The 21,815-nt window shown below is 38.9% G+C and overlaps 1 protein-coding gene across 3 annotated transcripts in view; it reads left to right on the forward strand.

The window, feature by feature from the left end:
* The window catches only part of ERBB4 (erb-b2 receptor tyrosine kinase 4), a 638,535-nt gene that overhangs the window by 466,646 nt on the left and 150,074 nt on the right, over nucleotides 1–21,815 (forward strand). For 2 of the 3 annotated variants that reach the window (XM_055719360.1, XM_055719361.1), the window contains exons 13-16: nucleotides 10,358–10,490; nucleotides 11,280–11,373; nucleotides 12,731–12,885; nucleotides 19,030–19,104. In XM_055719360.1, coding sequence (XP_055575335.1) covers nucleotides 10,358–10,490; nucleotides 11,280–11,373; nucleotides 12,731–12,885; nucleotides 19,030–19,104 — 457 coding nt within the window. Of the gene's footprint in view, nucleotides 1–10,357; nucleotides 10,491–11,279; nucleotides 11,374–12,730; nucleotides 12,886–18,864; nucleotides 18,910–19,029; nucleotides 19,105–21,815 lie in introns of all 3 variants that reach the window. The other variant, XM_055719363.1, reaches the window with a different exon arrangement.

Raw genomic sequence — 21,815 nt, forward strand, 5'->3', positions numbered from 1 at the left:
GGACATCAGTGGAGCTGTGATAATTTACAGAATCTAAAGCTTTGGCCCAGTCTGCCTCTAAGCAGATTTATAGGCAAATGAAATGTTTTAAGGTATGAACAAAAGCAAAGGAGAAGAGAGGGGACAGCTTCCTTACCGTGATGCGAGCTTTCCAGGTTGGAGATCCAGTTTCACAAATAGGAATTCTGAAGGCTATAAACATGGAGTGAATGTAACATTCATGAAAGGCGCTGATTTTACAGATTTGAAAACTACTTCCCTTTCCTTATGGAGTGAGATTAGTATCTTTTGCTTCCCCTACCCTGCTTCACCAATGTGGCCCTGTCTTAACCCAGAAGGGTCACTTTTGGGACTGCTTTTGATGACTGAGTTCCTCCTTTCTGTATTTAACCTATCTGATAATGGAGATTACTTTTAAGTTGTCCTAATTGTCTTTCAGAAAAGCTTATGTGCCGTACCTGGACTGAGATGATAGTACTGAAAAGCAGTGAATGCTACGTAGCAGATGTAACAATTTGGTTATGCAGAAATCAGGCAGCAAATTGCATTAATGCAGTCATATTGTAGCAGCAATACAGTTCATTTTAAGCATCTGTTAGACTGCTAGCAAAGGAGGAGATGCATTAAATTGCTGTATGTTTAAGTGATATTTCTGGGGTTTGTGCTTATGACCAGCCAGAAACATTTGCTTCTGTTTTTCTCAGGCTGTGGTCCTACTTCTAACTTATTCCTTTAGTTTAGGGGTTTTTTTCCTCCTCTTTTTTTCTCTCCTCCCTTAGAAGTGTACTATTCTGTTATGGTTTGAGAGACTTTGTGCCTGTGCTCATCACTACCTTCCAGTGTTAGGTGAAACACAACTTATCCCTGCTTATCGCTTATCACTGCTTCTCATTTATTATTCTAATCTTTTCTGCCATGTAAGAGCTACATGAAGCTGAAAGTCTTGTTTGCTAGGTCTCTGTGTGATTATATTTTTGGGGGGGTCTTTTTATTATCATCTTTATTTAGCTATTTCTCTACATACAAGTTTAAAAAAAGTGAAGGTTAAAGAAATGCCTCTTGCTGTTGATGTAGTTTAATTGTGATCATGCCTGAGGATGTAGGGGTAAAGGGTTGTTTCTTAATCTCCAGCAGACCACTGACCACTTTGAAACTGTACCGTACTTAATCCTTCAATATAAACTTTCTGTTATATGAGACAGAAGGATGTGTCGAACAGAACTTTTCTTGATAGAAGGTTTTGTGTATGTTTGCAGAAGGTGTTCTTGGCATAGACTGTGAAACTGTGGGTTAGACCCTTAGATTTGGTAGAACATTTTGTGGGAAGGCGGTACAGAAGGTGGAGGAGAAATGCAGTGTCTGCTGCTACTTCTGTGATGAGGAAGCACGCGAAGGTGTCCTGTACATTGAACAGCTTCATGTTGTGATGTTTCTAGTGCTGTAATCCAGCCAAGAGGTGACAAAGGCATGAGTAAATGAATCCAGGTGGTTGTCTGTGAGAGTACCATACCTCTCTTTGTCATCCAGAGATGATTGAACACATGATGATAATGTCATGTGGGAGCGAAGCATCAATACTGACTCTAAGAATACTCCTGAATAACAAAATGAGTTAACCTGTTGCAGGACAAAGGATGATCTCTGTTTTCAGCACACTTTATCTTGTTCTGAATTACTTCCAGTTGTTAAACAACCAGGAGCTTTGTATCATCATCTTAAAGGCTTTTGTTCTCTTATTTTTCATTTTTTCCATTTCAAGGCTTTTTCTTTGTTTCAACTTCTTCTGAGGGTGAATATTATTTGAACGTTGAATAAGATCAGCCTTACAAGGGAAAAGCATGCATTTTCTGGCGCCATCGGCTCCTTTGAAACTTGGAGGAAAGCTCCTGACTTCCCATGAGTAACTAGTGCCTTCAGTCTTGCCTGCTAGAGCATTTATAGATGGCTTGTAGTTCAGGTATGCAGTCTGTTTTTTCTGCCCCCATACAGAGAGCCAACCATGAAAAATGGTATATTATTTGGCAAATAGAGGTGTTGCCAAGAAAGAGAATCCAGGAATGGTGGATTGCTCATTGTTTTCCCCTGCAATGGGGTTTGTGTTTAATAGGATCAAGTGGTGAGGAGGAGCCTAGATCTGTGCTAGCAGTCAGTAGCAAGTATATTGTCTACGTGTTGACAGGAAGAATTAGCCCTTTGAGATTTCACATAAGGAATTTCTGGGCTGACAGAACAGAATTTGTCTGAAGATGCACAAAGTCTTGATGACCATGCAAGAGTCAATAGGGTTGTATTCCAAGATCCTAGTGGTCCCATCTTGCTGGGAGATACATGAACCTGTGAACCTTCCAGAGAGCATAGGTTTTCTCTCTACCGTATGAAAAACTGCTGACTATGGGAGAAAAATCTTGCTCTTTGTGCTTTTCCATGTTTTCTAACAGCAGATTTGCCGTAGCTATTGGATAATGATGCATCATTTAATGAAAGAACAACCAGCTCTCTTCCATTCCTAGAGATTTATTGTAAAAATAAAGTAAGTAGTAATAAGGTTGAACATAGGCCTCAGATCTCACACAGTAATGCTTCCTCTTTGCTTCAAGCTATCTGTAACTTACAGTATGTTAGAAGACAATGGAAAACCACTCGGAGGTGGAATTGGTAAGGTGCTTTTCCCTTCATGGAATAGCATCCCATTTGTTTCACTGGTTTTGAGAGCTTGTGGACATAGCTGAACACAGTAGTTTGGAAGATATTCCGATGTTAATTGTCAGGACTCCTTTATCAAATAACTCTTTGCTCTTTCCTGTGATCGCTAAGTTCCCTTTCAAAGAGCTCCTTTGAAGCAGACGCAGCTTCTGAAACATGGGCTTCCACGGCAAATGGAAACTTGGATGTCGTGTCGCATCATCCTCTTGCACTGTATGTGTTGTCATGACGTTTGCACACAAAGGGAAAATGTAAACTTTATTTGACTTGTAGCTTATTGAGGATTTGTTATAATAGACACTCACTATTTTCCAGGAAGAAAAATACTCCTAAAGATACCTTATGAAACAACACCAAGGGAATCTTCACAAGGAAAACAGAGCTCATTCATTTCATTTTAAGAAGCCACAATGTAAGCTACAGTACTAAGGGACTAGTTTTAGAAATAGGCTGTAACCTATGTTCATTAAATGGACTGTATATAATGAATGTAGCCTAGGGGCCAAGTTACTCCAATCAGAAGGCAGTGGCTTAGCTGATTTCCTGAATGCTAATAGGGAACAGTGTTTTTCTCTCTCTATGCGCGTCTGTGTGAATGAATTAATGTTTTGTGGCCTTTTGAGAGTCAGCATTAGATGAGAAGAGCTATCCTGCTGCTTCAACTCTGCCTGTCAGTTGCATCTCTGTGGGGTTAAATGGGTTCTGCTGCAGGTTAGGTGCTTAACTAAGTTCTTCACAATTACTTGGAGTAGGGCAGAACTGTTCCTTAGAGCCAGATGCATTTCTCTAGCGTCCTCTGAAACATCTGTGATTTCCAGGATAGGCCAGCAGACTGAGGTTTAGGAGAGTTTTCTCTGAACCTTCCACTGCCTGCATGTTTGGGATCTGGGGGCAAGTCTCTAGAGTTTCCATTTCTGCCTTTCTGTTGTTTTGCCTATTCTAGGCCCTGATCCTTCAGATGCTTGGGTATATGCCCATGCCTCTCTGAGTGACAAGTAAGATGTAACGAGAGTGTGGAAGGGAAATGTATAAGTATGTGTTTGCAGGATCAAAAGCCATCCTCTGTGGTAGAAATCCAGTCTATTTGCTTGCATGATAGCTAGCAGGGTGTGAAAATATCTGTTAAAGATTTTTTTCACGTGTTTCCAGTGAAGAAACCAGTCTAAACCATGTTCATTATTACAGCCATTCTCAGGTGTGTTTATTATTGTTTCTTTGCATATTTTGAGTCATTATCAGCCTGTTTTTGTTTTCCTCACTACCTAGTGATGTTGATGCCTTAAAGCAAGTTACAGCAAACACTTACTATCAACGTGTAGCTTTTCTTAAAACTCATGTAAGAGCTTATAAGATCTTCTAGTCAGCATCATATTTAATTTAATTTTGTGATATATCACAATGATATATTTTCCATACCATTTAATGCTATGTTCAGCTGACTGTAGAAGTCAGAGAGCAAATATTGAGAAATTGTTGAGGGAGTAAAATATTTGTGGAAAAGTTCTCTCTATATTAATGCTTCATCTTTGAGATAACACTGACATTATAGAGTTTGTCAGAACTCTGAATATTTTTTCTCAATTAAGAAGATAAAGGCAACAGAGTTCAGCCAGTGGAAAATGCTACAGAATTATCCAGCACACAGAAAATACTTTATACCCTTGATCATAAAATCATAGAATAGTTTGGGTTGGAAGGGACCTTAAAGATCATCTAGTTCAAACCTCCCTGCCATGGGCAGGGACACCTTCCACGTGACCAGGTTGCTCGAAGCCCCATCCAGCCTGGCCTTGAACACTGCCAGGGATGGGGCATCTGGACAACCAGTTTTGGTCCCTCACACTAAAGAATTTCTTCTTAATATCTAATCTAAATCTACCTTCTTTCAGCTTAAAATCACCCCCCCTTGTCCTTTCTCTACATGCCCTTGTAAAAAGTCCCTCTCCAGCTTTCTTGTAGGCTCCCTTTAGGTACTGGAAGGCTGTGATGAGGTCTACCTGTAGCCTTTTCTTCTCTAGGCTGAACAACCCCAACTCTCTCAGCCTGCCTTCATAGGAGAGGTGCTCCAGCCCTCTGAGCATCTTCTCCAACAGGTCTATGTCCATCTTATGTTGGGGGCCACAGAGCTGAATGCAGTACTCCAGGTGGGGTCTCAATTATTTCATCTTGCTGTTTGTGCCACTTGTTAACAATGTTAAAATGGTCATGAAATATTTCACCACCTCTGAGATGGCTTTTCCAAATGCTGGTTAGAAGTGTAGGGCAGACTTCACTTGCTCGTAGAATGTTGAAAATACAGCAGCAAAACATGTGTGTGTTTTTTGAATTTTAAAAAAATCCATAAACCCCACAATGCTCTGTTGCTTTGTGTTGTCTTGCTAATATTCTCCTATGCAGGACCAGAGATGGGTGGGTACCTGGAAGGAATGAGATCTCTCTCTTCTCCGCCTTCCCTACAAACATTCAGGGATAGAAGTGTTAGTGACTAAGCTTGTGTGCACAGGGAACATAGAAGAAAGTGGCACCTTTGAGGCTGAGTACCATGGAAAAGGTGGCATTATGTGATCATCAGCAAGAGACTTCTGAACTATGCAGACCCTAAAAGACACCCAGGCTTGGGGGGCAGGTTACAGGAGAAGACTTGAGGGCAAGGGACAAGCTGAGCCTTCAACAGCCATTACACCTTTGGCACAGCCTGCTAGTGTCCCCCAAGACTGTTTAAGAGTTCAGATGGCAAATGGGCGTCTTCAAACTGATAAGCTGAGTGGAAATTAATTGGAGAGCGATTATCTAAGATGCAGTGCATGAAGCTCTTATCTAATGTAGACTTCTAATTGTATGCTACTATAAATGTTAAACACTGTTTCATGCATAAAACTTACTTAGTTATGATGACTGTTAATGCAGAATGAATGACTATAAAGTTATTGGTAGAGAATGTGCTCTGGTAGTTAGATTTTACTGTTGCTCCATGCTGAAGTGAAGAATCTGCCTTTTTTTCCCAGCATGGGTTTTTTTTATGGAACAGTCAGAGGTGATTCATGTTAAATATGAGTGCACACAAAATAAAAGCAGAAAAAATGTTCTTTTATACAAAGTTATTTAAATAATCCCTTTCAGCTTTAGTGACACCTGCAGTGTACACTGAAACCTTTGTAGGCAAAGGTTGCTATAAATGTGATTGTTCTGAATTATGTCAATTTAGCCACCAATTAACAACCTGAAAAAATGATTACATTCATTATCAGGCATGATGCAAAGCTAATTGAAGTCTGCAGGAGCTTTTCTATTGAGTTCACAGAGCTTTGGATCAGGCCCATAAGTGTATAGCCAAATAACAGTAATTTTTCTTTTTTTAGATAGAACACAAGAAAATTAGCTATCTAGATTTGGGAAAAACATTGAACCTTTCTGCTTCTAACCTGTGTGACCCCATTAGTAAAGCATGAACACTTATTCTAAAACTCCCAGTGAAAGTGAGTTCCTGTCAAATGCATTATTGTTCTTTCCTGCCGCATATGGGCGTGTGATATGCTGGAGCTTCAGAACATTCTCAGCTCATGAAAATGCCAAATAATGTGTCTAAATTTGAAACATTTCTTTAGCCATCCCTATAATTAAAGGAGAGGAAGAAAGAAAAGTGTAATGGATTTTTATAAGCTTTGAAAAAAAAACCCACTCCTTTCTTGCCAAGTTTCATTTATGAAAATATTTCTATAACTTCAAAATAAGTAGAAGGAAATAATGATTTTTTTTTTCCTATTGTTTTTGTCATAGAATACAGACACTCTGTTGGCTAGATTTCAATGGGGTAATCATGATTTTCTTTACTGAAAAGCTGTCTTTCTATTTCATAAGGTTACTCAGTACATTTTCTGAGCTATCTTGTAATAGTGTCACTTGCTATTTGAAAGGATATTTCAGTGCAACTGAAACAGCGTGTGTGTGTGTAAATAAACAGCAAAAAGAAAGGAAATCACAAGTAATAAAAGCACAATTTCAAGTTATAAAAAAAGGTGAGAAAGCAAATAGGAAACTGCCTTTCAATGATGACAGCGTTTAAAAAAAATCGGAAGAATTACTAATATTCTTAAGATAGATAATGAGAACAAAGGGATCTCCAAAGCAGTGTTGTTTTTTTGTTGTGTGACAAGTGCTTAGTGAGTCATTGACTAGAAAATAAAAGTATTCATATAAAAAAAAGTTTGATAATCAGAACTGTGATGCTTTCTGTGTTTGGGTTTTTTCCTTCTTTCTTTTCTTTGCTGATACAGTTTAAACCTGAAGCTGTCTGTTAAACCCAGGTATCCCTGTGGCAGGCATTGTGAGGTAGGACTCCTGTATTTGTCCAATCAGTCACACTGGATGAGATCAAGGGAGATGGCAGACCAGGTGTGAAGTGCTGGAGCCTGCTCTGAGGGAGTCCTCAAGTGCGCTCTGAATCCTAAGGCATAGTTTAGGTTTCTCTGAAATGACCAGCTGTGTGACCTGGGGCTTTTTCTGGGTGCTCTTGTAGGCAGCAAACATGAAAGAGGCCAAAACTGGCCTTTAAGACCAAGTCAGTGCTCCTGCTGAACTGTGCTGCACAAAGCCAGCATTAGGCTGATACACACAAAATGCCTAAAAGTAGGTGAAAAAGGAAACGCTGTACTACTCATGTAGCATTTCCTAATGCAAAACTTTTGTTAAGTTCCTTTGATTTCTATGAAATTCAGTCAGTGGCAATGTAGTGGAACTACTGACATCTGGTAGTTGTAATAAAAACTTTATTTATTTTTTTCACTATGCTAATGAAAATCTGTATGCTAATGAAATATCACTATGCTAATGAAAAGCTGAAATTTTTGTCTCTGCTTTTACTGGTTTTGTGTGGTGTGGTTCCTTTGACTGCAGTAGAATGACTCCTCATTTACAGGCAGGACTCAGGGAAAGAATAAGACATCTTTATGAAGTAGCGTGCTAAATAGCTCAGGTTTCTCTTGCTGTGCTGGAATCAGTGATAATTATTATTATTACACTTTAATGAAAACAAAATGACCACCCGGAATTACTTCTCAATGTAATTGTTTTCTCTTTGGCTGTACCTGATTTGAGGTATGAAGCAAAAGAAGCATCAAAAAGATACTTCTGAACACTTTTTGGTGTTGTCTTTAAGAAAGTATATGTGATATAGAAAAAATATATATGTGTATTCAAGTATTCCAGACTTGATAAGACATGAGTGTGCAGACTTTTCATGTCTGAGGCTATTTGTGATATTGTGTTGAGTAAGGTAGTGCCATCTACTTGCTGAACTACTTGTACAGCAGAGCCGTGCAAGGTCAGCAACAGCGCTGTGCAAGTAGGAAGCATGTGGGTGAATCTCTTGTTCTTGAATCAGTTTGCCTGCACAGGCTGGGGGATGTGAAATCTTTGACTGGTACCCATGCTGCTTGTAAAGGTGTAAAGCTGAAATGTCCATTTTCTGGCACTGAATTAAGAAAATGTTCCAGGACTAAAACCAAACAAGTAGATGAGTCTGCCATTTTCAATCTCGGTAATGCAAAATGTCATATGACGAGAAGAAAAGAAATATGGAAGAAGCTTCACTCCTCTTGCCTACTCACTACATGGGCTAGCAGAGAGAAAGCATGGATACAATTGTTGCATTTTATTTTCCTAATAAGCACTTTCTAATAAATTCAGTGGTCAGAAGGCAGAGTGACAGTGACAGGACAGGCAGTGTATCTCAAAGGAGAGTGCTCTGCCAGCGTGACGTGAACTTCCTGCCTGTCAGCAGGCAACAGGAGGTGCGGGAGTTGCCTCACAGGAAACAGAAGAGGACATAGGCTAGGTGCGCGGTATAGATCAGAAAGTTAGCGTCTGACCAACACGGTGCCAATGTGAAGCAATGCTGTATGATGGAGAGCAGCGATTAAGGAATGGTTAAGGAGAGAGTCACACTAAGAAGCAGTGTGCTCTCCTGTACAGTAGGCTGCTATGACAGATACTCAGTGGTTCAAATGTGGGACATCTGAACAGAATAACCAGGTTTTAAACATTCCATGGAGAGCAGAAGGCATATTTCTGCTGACGCTTTCATGATTTAGAAGGGCTTTGTGCTTCTCAGGTAATAAAACTCAGTATACTCTTTAATTGTTAAGGTGAATTGTAATGGGCAGTGCCTAACTGCACTGTTCCATCCTTTACAGTGGAGACATAACATCAGGTATCCTGAAATGAAAATAGGGAGCTTTTTTCCCCCCAGTCAGCCAGCTATGCTGCTTTACTGAAAGAAGTGTAGAAAAATCGTGCACAAAGAATTACTGTCTTTTATTTAATATAAAGCTGCCAGAAGGCTTTATGCATTTTGCAGAAAGATTTTTCTGTTGATTTTGCTATTGCATCTCTTAAAATGTGTGCTGGCCATATGCAGTTGCTGTTTTATACGTGTATTCAGTGTGTGTGTTCCTGACTGGACATCTTCATTGCTACAGTATTGAAAGGGGTGGTAGAATTCTACCAGCAAACCTACTTTTCATTTATTATTTGACACTTTTCTCATGTTGTTTTCAGTGGTTTAAAAAGCAAACAAATGTTTATATACTTGCCATCTCTGATATTTCAGATCTTTGCTGGTTTTAATCTACTCAATCTAGTATGTAATTCATTTGCATAAAACATTCCATCATGCAAGAGTGAATTCAAATTAAGAGATTCACCCTTTTGCCTGCCACCGTTTGGCTGAAACTGCAACTGGACTTTCTTCAGATGTTGGAGAGATACCATGTGTTTCCTTTTGCTCTTTTCTCATATTCTCCATCTGTCACAGAATTAACAGATAATTAACACAGAATTAATTACACTGTTTGCAACAACCTTTCCCTATCACTCTTTGTTCATTGTTGATTTTGTGTGGTTTGGGGGGGTTTAATGTAGAAGCTCTTTGACTCTTCAGGTGCTTTTGCAATAAGCACTTAAAAAATCAGACTTAATGGTGACTGTCCTTCAACTTTTTCCCCACCATCCATAAGCTTTATTCCAGTGATTCCTCAGTTCAGAGACAGTGTTTTATATTTCAGTTTAATAGCCCTTCTGTGGATTTAGGCAATTGATTTTTCAAATCCTTTAAATTTTCAGTGTTTACCATGCCATGAGTCAGGGAATTCTGCAGCTTGATCTATACTTTATACGAAAAAAAATCTCAGTTCCTGAGGCAGGGTTCCTGTCTCTTTGAATGCCCATGAGGGACTCGGAAGAAGCAACAAACAATTGTTTCATGCTTACTTACCTTCTTCTTGTCATTCATGATTTTATAGACCTTAATCAAGTCCTTTCTGATCTATATCTAAGGCTACTTCCCTGTTTATTCCTGGTATAGAAGGTCTTCTCTAGTTTTGGTCATCCTTGCAGCACTCTTAAACCTTTTTCTCACTGTACTATATCCTTTCTGAAAGGAACAGGCCAGAAGTTTGCACAGTATTCAAACTGTGAGCACACAGTATGTTTCTGTTAGTAGTATGACGACAATCTTCTGCTTTTTCCTCCATTCTGTTTCTAGGAAATATGAACGTTCAGTTCACTTTTCTGAGTGTGGTGGAATGCTGAATGAAGTGTTTTCCTTTGGGTTTCAGAGGACTATGTAAATTACTGACAGTATCCTCTCTATCTGCAGCTGCTGACGGAATGGTGTGTAATGAATTATGCTCAAGTGATGGCTGCTGGGGGCCAGGGCCAGACCAGTGTCTCTCCTGCAAGCGCTTCATCAGGGGAAGGACCTGCATAGACTCTTGTAACCTCTATGATGGGTAAGATATTTCCCTTGCACTTTTCCCTGAAGTTGCTGATTATACTGTTCAGGACTTCACCAAGTAAGTTGTTTTCCTTTTACATCAACCAATATCTGTTTCCACTGCCGATACTACTTATCTGGGGGTAAAATATATTGTGGGATAGGTTTTAAGGATTTCCAGATCTGAACTTGTGTAGAAGGCTTTACCTAGTATTCTGCTGACTAAAATTTTCATGCAACATGAAAAGTTTGTTGCACCTTTTGCATTGCATGGTCTGACATTTTATAGATTTAGACCTCAGTTTAGAATTGTTGTTGAGTGACGAGCCTTTTGGAGAACGGGCTTTAAAACAAGTGTTTATAGAGACTTAACTAAAGTCAGCACTGTGTTCAATGCTCTTTCTAATCCTTTCCTACCTGTTAGCCGTGTCTCAAATGTAACAAGTGGCTTCCTGAATCTGAGCCATGAGTGACAATTCTATAGATAAAAATAGAGAAAAGTGTTACTTTGTCCTGTTAATGAGGTCCTTATTTCTTAAGGAAAGGGGGTGGGGGAGGGGAACCCACTATAGTTTTATACTGGTAAAAAAGATATCTTCTGTTTCACCTGTCTGTGAATGACATTGCTGATGAGGCCATGTTTTCAGCTGGTTTGAAGCAGCATCATGTCGTTAACAGAAGTGATTTCAGCTGGCAGTCTGCTGACTTCAGCGAAGCTGAAATTATTTCTACCAGGTGAAGAGCCAGCCATTTTGTCTCAGTCTCACTTGCTTTCTCCTAACCTGCCCGGAAAATACTTTCGTAGGGAATTTCGAGAATTTGCAAATGGTTCTGTCTGCGTGGAGTGTGATCCCCAGTGTGAAAAGATGGAAGAAAACATGATCACGTGCTATGGGCCGGTAAGAACAAAATTTGATATATTATGTGCTAGCTTGTTAAAGGGTGCTAAAACATGGGTATTTTCTGCTTGTAGACTTTAAAGCAGCTGTTGAAAATTAATGTGAACAAAAATAGAAAACATGCATATTCTGCATGTAGGGAAGTTGGTACTGGTAATAAAGTTCTTTGGACCAGCCTCCTTAAGGAAGTGGTTTGAAAAGTTTTCCTTTTCTTTCCTCAGTTGTCTTAATGCCTTAGTGGTACAGATGCATGATTTTTTTTATATGACAGATAGCATGCAGTTGTGGTTTCAGTGCCCTTTTTTATCATTGCATTCTTTATACTCACTTCTGTCCTGTTCTACCACAAATTTGGTTACCTACCTTGCCCGCCACACCCCAAAAAAAAGAAAAAATGAAAAAAAGTGGGAAATTGTCTCAATCACTCAGCTTGAACAATATGTTGGGATGTTTGTTTAGGGGTTTTTTTTTCGTGGATCCTAAATGAATGTTAACTGTGGCTGTTACCTTTATAATGGCTAGTGAGTCTTCAAAGATTAGTGCTCTTTTGTGAGATAGACATTTTCTCTTTCTTTTAATCTTGGCAGTATACAAAAGACTGAAAGGCACAAGCGTCCTGGGCAAAGAGGAGTTGTACTTTAGGATCTTCATAATTGAGAAAACTTAACTCATAAATTATTTCTTTATTACTTTAACTTACCTACTAAATGGGAAAGGCATCATAATTTTTGTCATAATACTGTTTTCTGCAACACAGTCATAAAGTAAGAAGCTAATGTTTCAAGTATTCAACGCATGATGGAAATTTGGGTTTATAGCAGGGCTAAGTGCCCAACGTGGACACTAGATTCAGTTATATGCTGGCTTATCATCACAGCTTTAAAATTTTACTTTTATATTGTCCAGGAGCCTTGGTTTGTGGTTCATAACAATCTAGTCTATACACATAATAAGAAGATGGAGAACTTGTAGCTCTTCAGTATTGTTGTGACCAGTTACCACAGGGAGAATGCAGTGTGGAAAATAATTCTGGAGTGCAGAGGTAGGGGATCCTACTGAAAGGCCATTTCAGTTGCTTTGCAAATGTGGCTCAGTATGGATCAATGTTGAAGGAAAACCTGTTTAGAATCTAGAATTTAGTTGTATGCTCTACAGAGTAAGTTTATGGCCAAAAGTAACAGGATTTACATGTCTGCTGCTCCTTAACCGAGACTGAAGCTAATTCACTGTTCATTGGGAAATAAATGGTATTTTTTTATTGCTCAGTGTGCTGTCAATCTAGGACCTGCAATTCTGGTGTAGCAGGAAAAGACAGAGTAACTTGAATGCACCACATTTCTGTCTTTCTCGCTCCCAGGGTCCTGACCACTGCACAAAGTGTTTCCATTTTAAGGATGGTCCAAACTGTGTGGAAAAATGTCCTGATGGCTTACAGGGGGCCAACAGCTTTATTTTCAAATACGCTGATGAAGATCGTGAGTGTCATCCGTGTCATCCAAACTGCACCCAAGGGTAAGTGCAAATTCTGTGAAGTGAGTCATCCTATTTACTGTTTATAGCACATGATGATTTACATGCAGTTTGGCTTAGTAAAGCACTTGTTCCACTCCTGAAAACACAGTGTGTGCAGCAGTAATGTAACCTTTGATATTCAGGTTCTACTCATGAATGTCCAGCAGCTTATCAGAAGAAAACTTACCCTTTTGAAAACCATCGAGAACAACTTTTCACAGCAATGTTCTTTGCTTTCCTACTAGGTACCACTGGTTTGTAGCAAACACGACCATTTAAAGTAAAGTGTAATCCTGTAAAATGACTTCTAGTATTTACTTGTTAATAGAGTTTTTATCTCTGCTCCTTGGTATTGGTGAACTAAGCCAGCAGCACTACTGTGACATTAAAGTGTTATTGCACTCACTCTCCTTTTTTTTTTTTTTTTTTTTTTTTAATATATATATGGGGACTAATGCAAACAGTTTGTCTGAAGCCAGACTTTATACAGGAGTCTGAGTCTGAGGAGTAGTTTTTCAAGTCCTGTCTAACTGCCCAACATCACTTGTTGTATTTGGAACTATACAGCCCATGTATCTGAGCCAGAGTTAAGAATCTGTGCAACAAAATAATAGTAGTCACATACACAACTATTGTTTTGCGTGGCCTGCATAAGTTATAAATGTTTTTTCCATGAGACAGTTGGTAATGACCAGCGTACACAGAGAGAGGCAGCCAGGGGAAAAAAAGAAAACTCCAGCCAGTGAAATAATCTTCAACAAGAGGCTCTTATTGTTCAGCAGCTAAAATTAAACCAGTAAATTATTCAATGTAATCTTGATGTCAACAGCTGTTGCCATTCAAAACGAGACCTTTTGCTGGTTTTGCAAATCTAATTACAATAGAGACATTAGGGAAATGAAAGTGAGATCGCAAAGACACAGCCAGGATCTGTTGCAGATTTGTCTTCCCCTTAGACCCTTTAAATCAGTTAACACAGTAAGAAAAACGCTGCTACTGTGGAAGAAGAGTGTAAGAAGAAACAATATGAAAAGATGAGGTCACTTGAGGAGCTCTGGTTCTGGCTTTAGTAGATGGTGGAAGTGCCAGTTCTGATCGAATCTGACAAACCCAGCTATGGATGACAGATTTACTGTCCACCTTGCCAGCTTTGCTGGCCTTTCAGAAGACCAGGGTGTGACAGGTCTTCCCATTCACTCCTCTTTTTCTCTGCTGGTCTAACTAATCTAACTATTAATGGTCTTTGTGGCACAACTGTTTTTCTCCAAACCAGGAAGGGAGCAGAATGTTTCCATGCCTTTCCACTTCTTCATGTGCATCAGTATTTTGCAAGTGGCTAGTAGTTTTCATCTCCCTGGGTAGAATAGGATCAGGGAGAGAGGCTTTTATGCCTTGTGATGAAAATCTGCTGTTCTAGTTCATAAACAAATAGGAAGGGCATCAGGCAGTTGTAACCAAGCTTGTTGGTATTCACTAGCAGCCCTTGGTGACACAGGGTTCCTTTGTGCTGAGTTATGTTGTCATTTAGTCCTTGAACTTTCAGTTTTCCCTTTTTATTTTCTGCAGCTGATTGGGTGAAAGAATGGCTCATGTAGCATCATATGCCGATCCCCCGAGAAATGAAAAACTACCACTAGTAAAAAGGCTAGAAGTCTCACCCAGGTTACATATGCAAAGGTATGGTTATCTCCCAGAGGAGTAGCTATCCCTTTGCCACAAGTCAAAGACTATTCCTCATAGAAATCCTTAATTTCTTATTAAAAACAAGTTAACACGTCTATTCTTAGGTATTTTGTTACGCCTCATAAAAACAATACCCCACCATCCCCCATGTCTGAGAAAGCATGGGTGTTCTTTTCAAGTGTTAATAAAGACTTTCTGACATGTTTCATTATGTTAATGAAACTGTTAATGAATGCCAAGTTATTTGGCATTTATGAATTGTCCATCTTCCTGCCAGTGTCGTCAGGGGTATGCCCACATACAGTATGCCCACAGAGAGAAGGGAAAAGTTACTCTCTTGCCTTTTCTCCTTCAATTCTGAATTCTCTAGCTTCATACTTTCATTCTTCTTTTAAAAATTAGTATTAAAGTTACCCTCAGTCAGGATTCTTCAGTGAAATAGGTTGTGGAGGGAACACATCTTGATATTTGGCTCACGACTGAATACTACAGAGAAAATGTAATTTTACTTCATCTAGCATGTCTGTTCTCCTCTCTGTCAGATCAATTGCTGGAATAAAACTGATGCCCTTGCACTGCAGCTTGGATACTCATCAAAAAGTGTTGAGCTGCTGCAGAGCAGTGCTGCCAGCAGTGCTGTTCACTTTGAATCAGGCTCCTTGCTAAAATGGATTGTTAGTTCTCATACGTTGTTTCTAGTCATTGCCACCTGTTGTTGTCACCAAGGAAGATACCTGTCCCACCTCTGCATTTCCTGTGAGCGTTTTGCCAGAATTTCATCATGGCATTTGCAGGCGACTGCTTTACACCCTAGAGCATGAGATTTTGATAACACCATTCTCCTCCCTTATTCAAGTACAATGACTGCTTCTGTTAATAGGTGTGTAATTATCCAGCCCTGTTAATGATCTTATATTGACTGAGGGAACTATCAAGGAGTGACTTCCTTGGATACGAGAACTGTGCTTTTGGCCTTACATCTCCATGATGTATCAGCTATTTGAAGACAGTTTGGAGCAGATCTGAGGCACAGGGGACAGCTATCCCATTTAGTTTGAGAGAGTCAGAGAGCATTTGGCACCTCTTCTTGCAGAGCTAGCCAAAATGTAACACTTTCACAAAAATAAAATACTAATTCTATAATAGCATTTGACATTCTGCTTCCTTGCTGGGCAAGACACAAGTGGGAGATCTCACTGTACACCTCCCCTCATTATAGAAATGCATTTTCTCACACAGCTTGTTGAAGGAAGTGTATTACTGTTCTCCAGAACATTATTTTCCTTCTAAGCCAAGACCAGAGAAGTGAGGGGAGCCTTATCAACACATATGTGATCCAGAAAGGATTTTAAGGCAAATGTACTGTCTTGCCTCTAAAGCTTAGGTGTATTTTTAGGAAGGTATTATGTATTCCAGATGAAACAATAATCAAATTCAATGGCAACAAACTCTGAATAAGAAACTTACTATTCTGATGATGCAAAATTTCTTCCTACCTCCTGCCTCACTCAGTTCAACTTCCTTACTATCACATCAGTATGCACTTTGTGTTAGCTACGTAACCCCCTGATTTTGAGTTGTCTGTCTTTATCCATGGCAATAGCTGGGTGACCAGGTGATTGCCAGAACTAAGGTTTTCTCCTGTCCAGAGTTAATCCATTTATGCCATTGTATAATCAGTTTTGTTTTCTTTCCAACAACAAAGACTTTTGAGAATTCATCTGACTAAAAATGGCTTTGCTACTCCACATCTGTGAACACTTAAGACCCCACCATTCAAGCTTAAGGAAAACTGATGAAAGGCAGTATTTGTGACAAAGGGGAAACAGCATTGTTTCAGGAAAAAGCAGTTGTTACTCGAACTTTCAAAACTGTTTTAATTTGTCATTTTGTTTCAGAGGATGATTATCTGTAAAGCTAGGATGAGCTCCAAATGTGATTTTCTGTATAAACTGTATTGGACTGTTGCAAAGTACTGAATATATCATTAATAAATTGGCATGTCTCACTTAACAAGTTCATTTTACAGAGCAAACTTGGAAATGAAAATATCGTTCAGACTCCAAGCAGAAAGAACACTGGGGGTGAATGGAATACCAGTGTGATGTATAATTGTGTCATTCTTGTACTTTTATGTGTCAAAAAGCCTGAAACCAAGGAGGTTACTTTCAGAGGAAAAATAATTGATGACTTGGTGGCGCAAAATAACTTGTTAATAAATATTGCCATTACTCACACAGTATTGTATTTTCCCACATGTAATCACAACAGCCAGTCAGAGAGTAGGAAGCTGCTCAACTAGGAGCAATGGAAATTGCACCTGGACAGAGTTTTCAGTTTGGGGCTGGGGAATCCACGGAAGAAGATTACAGGTTTAAATAAAAATCGATAGTATTTCAACTCAGAGTGGGTGAGGTCTAAACAGCGCTCTCTTCTTGGATTCAAGTCCTGTTCTCCAGACGTCTAAGAGAATAAATGTATAGATGTGAAATGACTTCAAGACAATAGGCTCTTTATGTTAGTCTGCCAGTTGTCTGAACTAGTAATGTTCTCAGACCTCTAATTTGAAGAGGGCCGCCTTTTTATTTATAGCAAGAGTCTGAGCTCAGCTTCTCATGACATGCTAGCAAATGGAAGATCTGAACAACTTTTTTTCAGCCTCCTTCATTACTGAACTGGTTTTCTGCAAATTGCTGAGAATTCCATGAATGGAAGAAACATTAGATATGTTTAAGAGTGGTTAGAATTCAAACAGTCCTGAATTCTGAAGTCTTGAAGCCCGGGACAGCTGGGATTTAAAAAATACCTGTCAAGATTTCTCTCCAAGTTTTTGAACTGTGTTTAAATCTATCCTTTCTGTTTATGCGTTATCTAGCCACCTGGGTATTTAATGAATCCTTTTTATGTCTGCACATTTTCTGAAGGAAACCATTATTGAGGAAATCCTTACAATTTGCGTTTGCATGTCAGTTTTTATGCAAAAATGAAAATTCAAGTAAGCAAACAACTGGTAAGGTTCGCTATCATTCTTCTCTCTTTGATGGGCAGGTAAGGGGAAATTTAATTCACTGAATTTATTTTATAATGGCAGAGTGATAGCTAATTTAAATGCAGCAAAAGTTGATGAGTGGCAAGCAATGGTGAAGTGGAAAGAAGATCTCATGGGAGCATATTTGAACTCTTTCAAATTTTTTTACATGCATATCCCTCTATCAAAGCCAAACTGAAAGCAGGAGACTTTAAAAAGAGTTCGGAATCATACCTTAAATTTCAGATGCTTCAACATAAGTGAGTTTCAGTCTACTGATGTGTCAGATCACTTGCTCCTGTATACAGCCAAAGAGCCTTTAATAAAATGGCTCTGAGGTCTTGTTAAAGAGTTTTAATAAATGGTTTGGTTTCCTTAAAATCCTGAGAGCAAGATGCTCCACATGGCTACAGAGGGACGAGTTGGGCATTCAGCACTAAAGGGTGCCAGGTTGTTTTAACCCCTAAAAGTTTAGCTTTGCATATCTGTCTCCGAGAATCGTGGCTGCTGTGTAAATGTGACTTGCTATTTGAATGCAGTGGGCCTAGGACACCACTTCAGTGCTCTTCATGTGGGCAAGAAAAATCCATGCATATTCATGTTTTGCAAAAAGACTTTCCCCATGGTTGTGCTTTAGTGGTGCTGCATAAAGTGATTCCCTGCATTTCTGTTGCCTTTGTTGACCACCTGTTGATTTTGCAGGTGGAGTACTTTTGGCAGCATCTAAGGAAAGCAGAATAAAATGCCTGAATCAGCTGACAGTATTTTTCTGGGTTTTGTTGATGGGAGTTCATCCTTGAGCTTCCCTGATAAAAGTGTAGTCAGCTTCAAAAATATTTCGCAGTTGCCCTAGCTAGGAGCTTAGAACAGAATGAACAATTGCATCAATTACAGAAAGAAAAAAATTTTGCATTGTGCTCTTGAAGGTCTCATCTTACAAATTAACAGCTTTTGTGCAGTAATCACTGGTTTGATGATTCAGACAACATCCAGAAAAAGCAGCTCTATTGTCAGGACACCTACGTATGCCGGTGAAACCTGCTTTAAGTGTTGTTTGAGCCAAGATATGTCCAACCTTGAGTGCTGTTGCTATTACTGTTCCCATTGCAAGCTTGTTTTTCCCACAAGCTATAATTCTGTGGTGACTTGGGTCTCTCTTGAGAATTGTAATTAAGAATGTGGCACAAAGAGGGGATTCCAGCTTCTTGGATCTGTAAATAACAGGTTTCTCTCTTTCTCTCCCTATTTTCAATTTGGATTTGCTGCAGGTGCATAGGGCCGCATATTGAGGACTGCATTGGCCTGATGGATAGGTACTTGCTGAGTGATCGTTCCCTGTGTGTCTTCCATCCTCCACGTGTGGACAAGGGTGCATGCATGTGCATGTCCTTGTGAATGGCAAATGACGTCTTTTGTTCTGTAATTGCCTGCAGGTGTAGAGGTCCCGCTAGTCATGACTGCATTTACTATCCATGGACACGACAGTCCACTTTACCACAACATGCTAGGTAACATCCACCACTTCTCCGTTTTTGTATACAAGGTCCTTCCCTGTTTGCCATCGGAATGTTATACTATCCAGTTTGTTCAGAAATGCAAATTGGGGGGAAAAAATAATTTGTCCTTAAGATATGTCTCTGAACATCCAAATTAACGTTTCCATTTGAAAGCAAATTAAATATCTTACTCAGGCTGATTGGAAAATGATATTAAAAAAATAAATTAAATTAATAAGTATTCAATTCTGAAATCTTCTGCAGACATTTATGATTCTTGATGAAATTTTACTAGAAGTAAACATACTGAAAACTCTGGTTAAATTGGGATTTAGTATTTTTCCATTTGTTGGGGGTTTTTTGTTTAAAGTGGTACTTAAAAGCAAATGAAGCTTTTTCTTCCATACTTCTCTGGGAAAAAGTAAATGTTTCAGCAAAACTGAATTTCTTCCTTAATTCACGTAACACTATTATTTATTTGTTTTTTTCTTTTTTCTGTTAAAAAAAAATCATAACCTTGCAGCGATTTTATTTCTCAGTAATGACAATCGAAACAAATTAATGTAGGAAGGCTCCCGAAACATTCCGGTTATACTCCACATTTTTTTTTCATGAAAGCTCTTCGTTGCCATTGCGTTTGTTTATTTCTAAAATCAAACTGGTTAGTATGACTTCCAGGCTTTGGGATTACTGTCCTGAGCTAAGACTGAATGAGTATATCATTTCAATCAACTTCACCTCATTAAGGATTTTACTTTGGGGGTTTTTTTCTTGTCTTTAAAAAATGATTTTAAGGTTGCCTTTCCTTCCTAGTTGTGTACCTAATGTGAGTATTTCCATTTCTAGTGGTTGAGGGAGAATATGTTTAGACTTGAAAAACAGTACTCTATAAATGCTATCAAACAGTAAGCTTGTTCAATTGAATCAATCATAATTTGGATTTAATTCATGGGCCAATGAATAAGCAATAGAAGAAAACTTAAGTTTTTCACTATTCCAATATTTATTTTTAATCTTTCTGATCTAGGATATCCAGTTTGAGATAATTCTGGGGGGGGCTCATTTTCAAATGTATTCATCGAAACAGAGTTTCCCAAAACAAGCAATCAGGTCTCCATGTTGTCAATTTTACTCAAAGTACAAATACAGGAAACGTATTATTTGCATGAGTTTAAGGGGCTTACCAAACTACAGAGAATGAAGACCATGCTGAAATTCTTCGCTTTAGTATCCAATTTAAAAATAACATGTTTCATCAATTGGATTTTTAATCGGGTTTTGAGGAAGGATAAGGACTTTATACTAGGGAGACAACTTGTTTGCTCTAGTGTGACTCTCTTACAGTGTTGTAGGCTGCTTGCTCTGGCTTCCTCTGTTAGCCCCAAAACCAGTCAGAGCTTGTTCTCCATTTAATTCAAGTGGTATACCTAAAAAACTTACCTTTCCATTGAAAATGTTTAGGTAGTAGTAAAGTTTCTGGAAGTACTACCAAATACCCACTGAATTTGATGGGAAGACTCCTGTGAATCGCAGTGGGTGTTAGGTTGGGCCCTATATTTAAAAGTGAAATTAAAGAAGTGGAAGCATGATGTGATGACACAACACTAGTGAGGTGCCAGACTTCAGCCATGTGTCAGCAGGCAAAGTTTATTTTGCTTTTTATGTTGTATAAATCATAGGTTTTGTCTCCTTGAATCTACTGTCAAGGTAGTAAAGCAAATTACCAAGGAGGGGAGGGCGTTTGTGACAGGATTAAAGCAATTGTTTTACTCCGCTCAAGTGAGTGATTTCCTGCTCTGTTCAGTCTGAGGGGGAAGACCCTCAAATGTTTCCTTAAGATCGGATGGACCTTTCCCCCCACCCCAACTTTTCAGAATTTATTTAGGGAAAGTTATACTGTATTTAAATGTCAGTATGTATGTGTTCTTTCACATTCAAGCCAAAGGAGGAAGCTTCATGCCTTTATGTTTATTAGATTAGTGAAACTGTGCATGGGTTTTTTTGGTGAAAATGGTTCATTTTGTTTGGGCTAAAAATGGGCAAAACTGCATTGGCAAAGTGATACTTCTTATTACAGTAGGGATGTCAATCAAAAATAGATGTGTTTCACTTAGAACCTTCTTAAGTCCCTTTAAGAACTGCATGCCCTCCCTAGACTTACAGACCTTAAAATCATTAATAATCAGTTTTACCCTTATCCATGTTGATAACACCATGAAAGAAATTGTTCCTTTTCTTTCAAGTTTTGGAGTTTGCAAATAGATTTTGCCATGATCCATTGACTTGGGGGCTTTTCTAAGTGTCTGGTAAGCTAGCAAAGGAATTCTTAGTGTTTAATAAAGATGAATTTGATATGCATGATGTGGCCTGTTTTCCAGACGACAAGTGAACCTTCAGGTTTTCTGCTTATGTTTGGCCGTTATATTTTGTAGGGGGAAATCCTTTCCTTTGGCATTGCATGTCTTTCTCATAGGTCTTTGGGTTTTAAAAAACTTTTAGCTTCAATAGAGTTCTGTCCAAAAGAATGCAAGAAACCCTTTTCCCATTTCCACCTCAGTGCCACATATAAGGGCTATTTTAGCCCTTTTCCTCTAGAGTACTTGATAGATTTTTTTTCAAATGACTGTTAGGTTATCTGCTGGATCTCGTGGCCTTTTTTTTTCCCTGTGAGAGCCCACGTTTATTTTCAACATGTTCAGTTTGTCCTCGCAAAGGCTTTCACT

The sequence above is a fragment of the Falco cherrug genome, chromosome 8, assembly GCF_023634085.1.
Source record: "Falco cherrug isolate bFalChe1 chromosome 8, bFalChe1.pri, whole genome shotgun sequence".
Lineage (NCBI taxonomy): Eukaryota > Metazoa > Chordata > Aves > Falconiformes > Falconidae > Falco > Falco cherrug.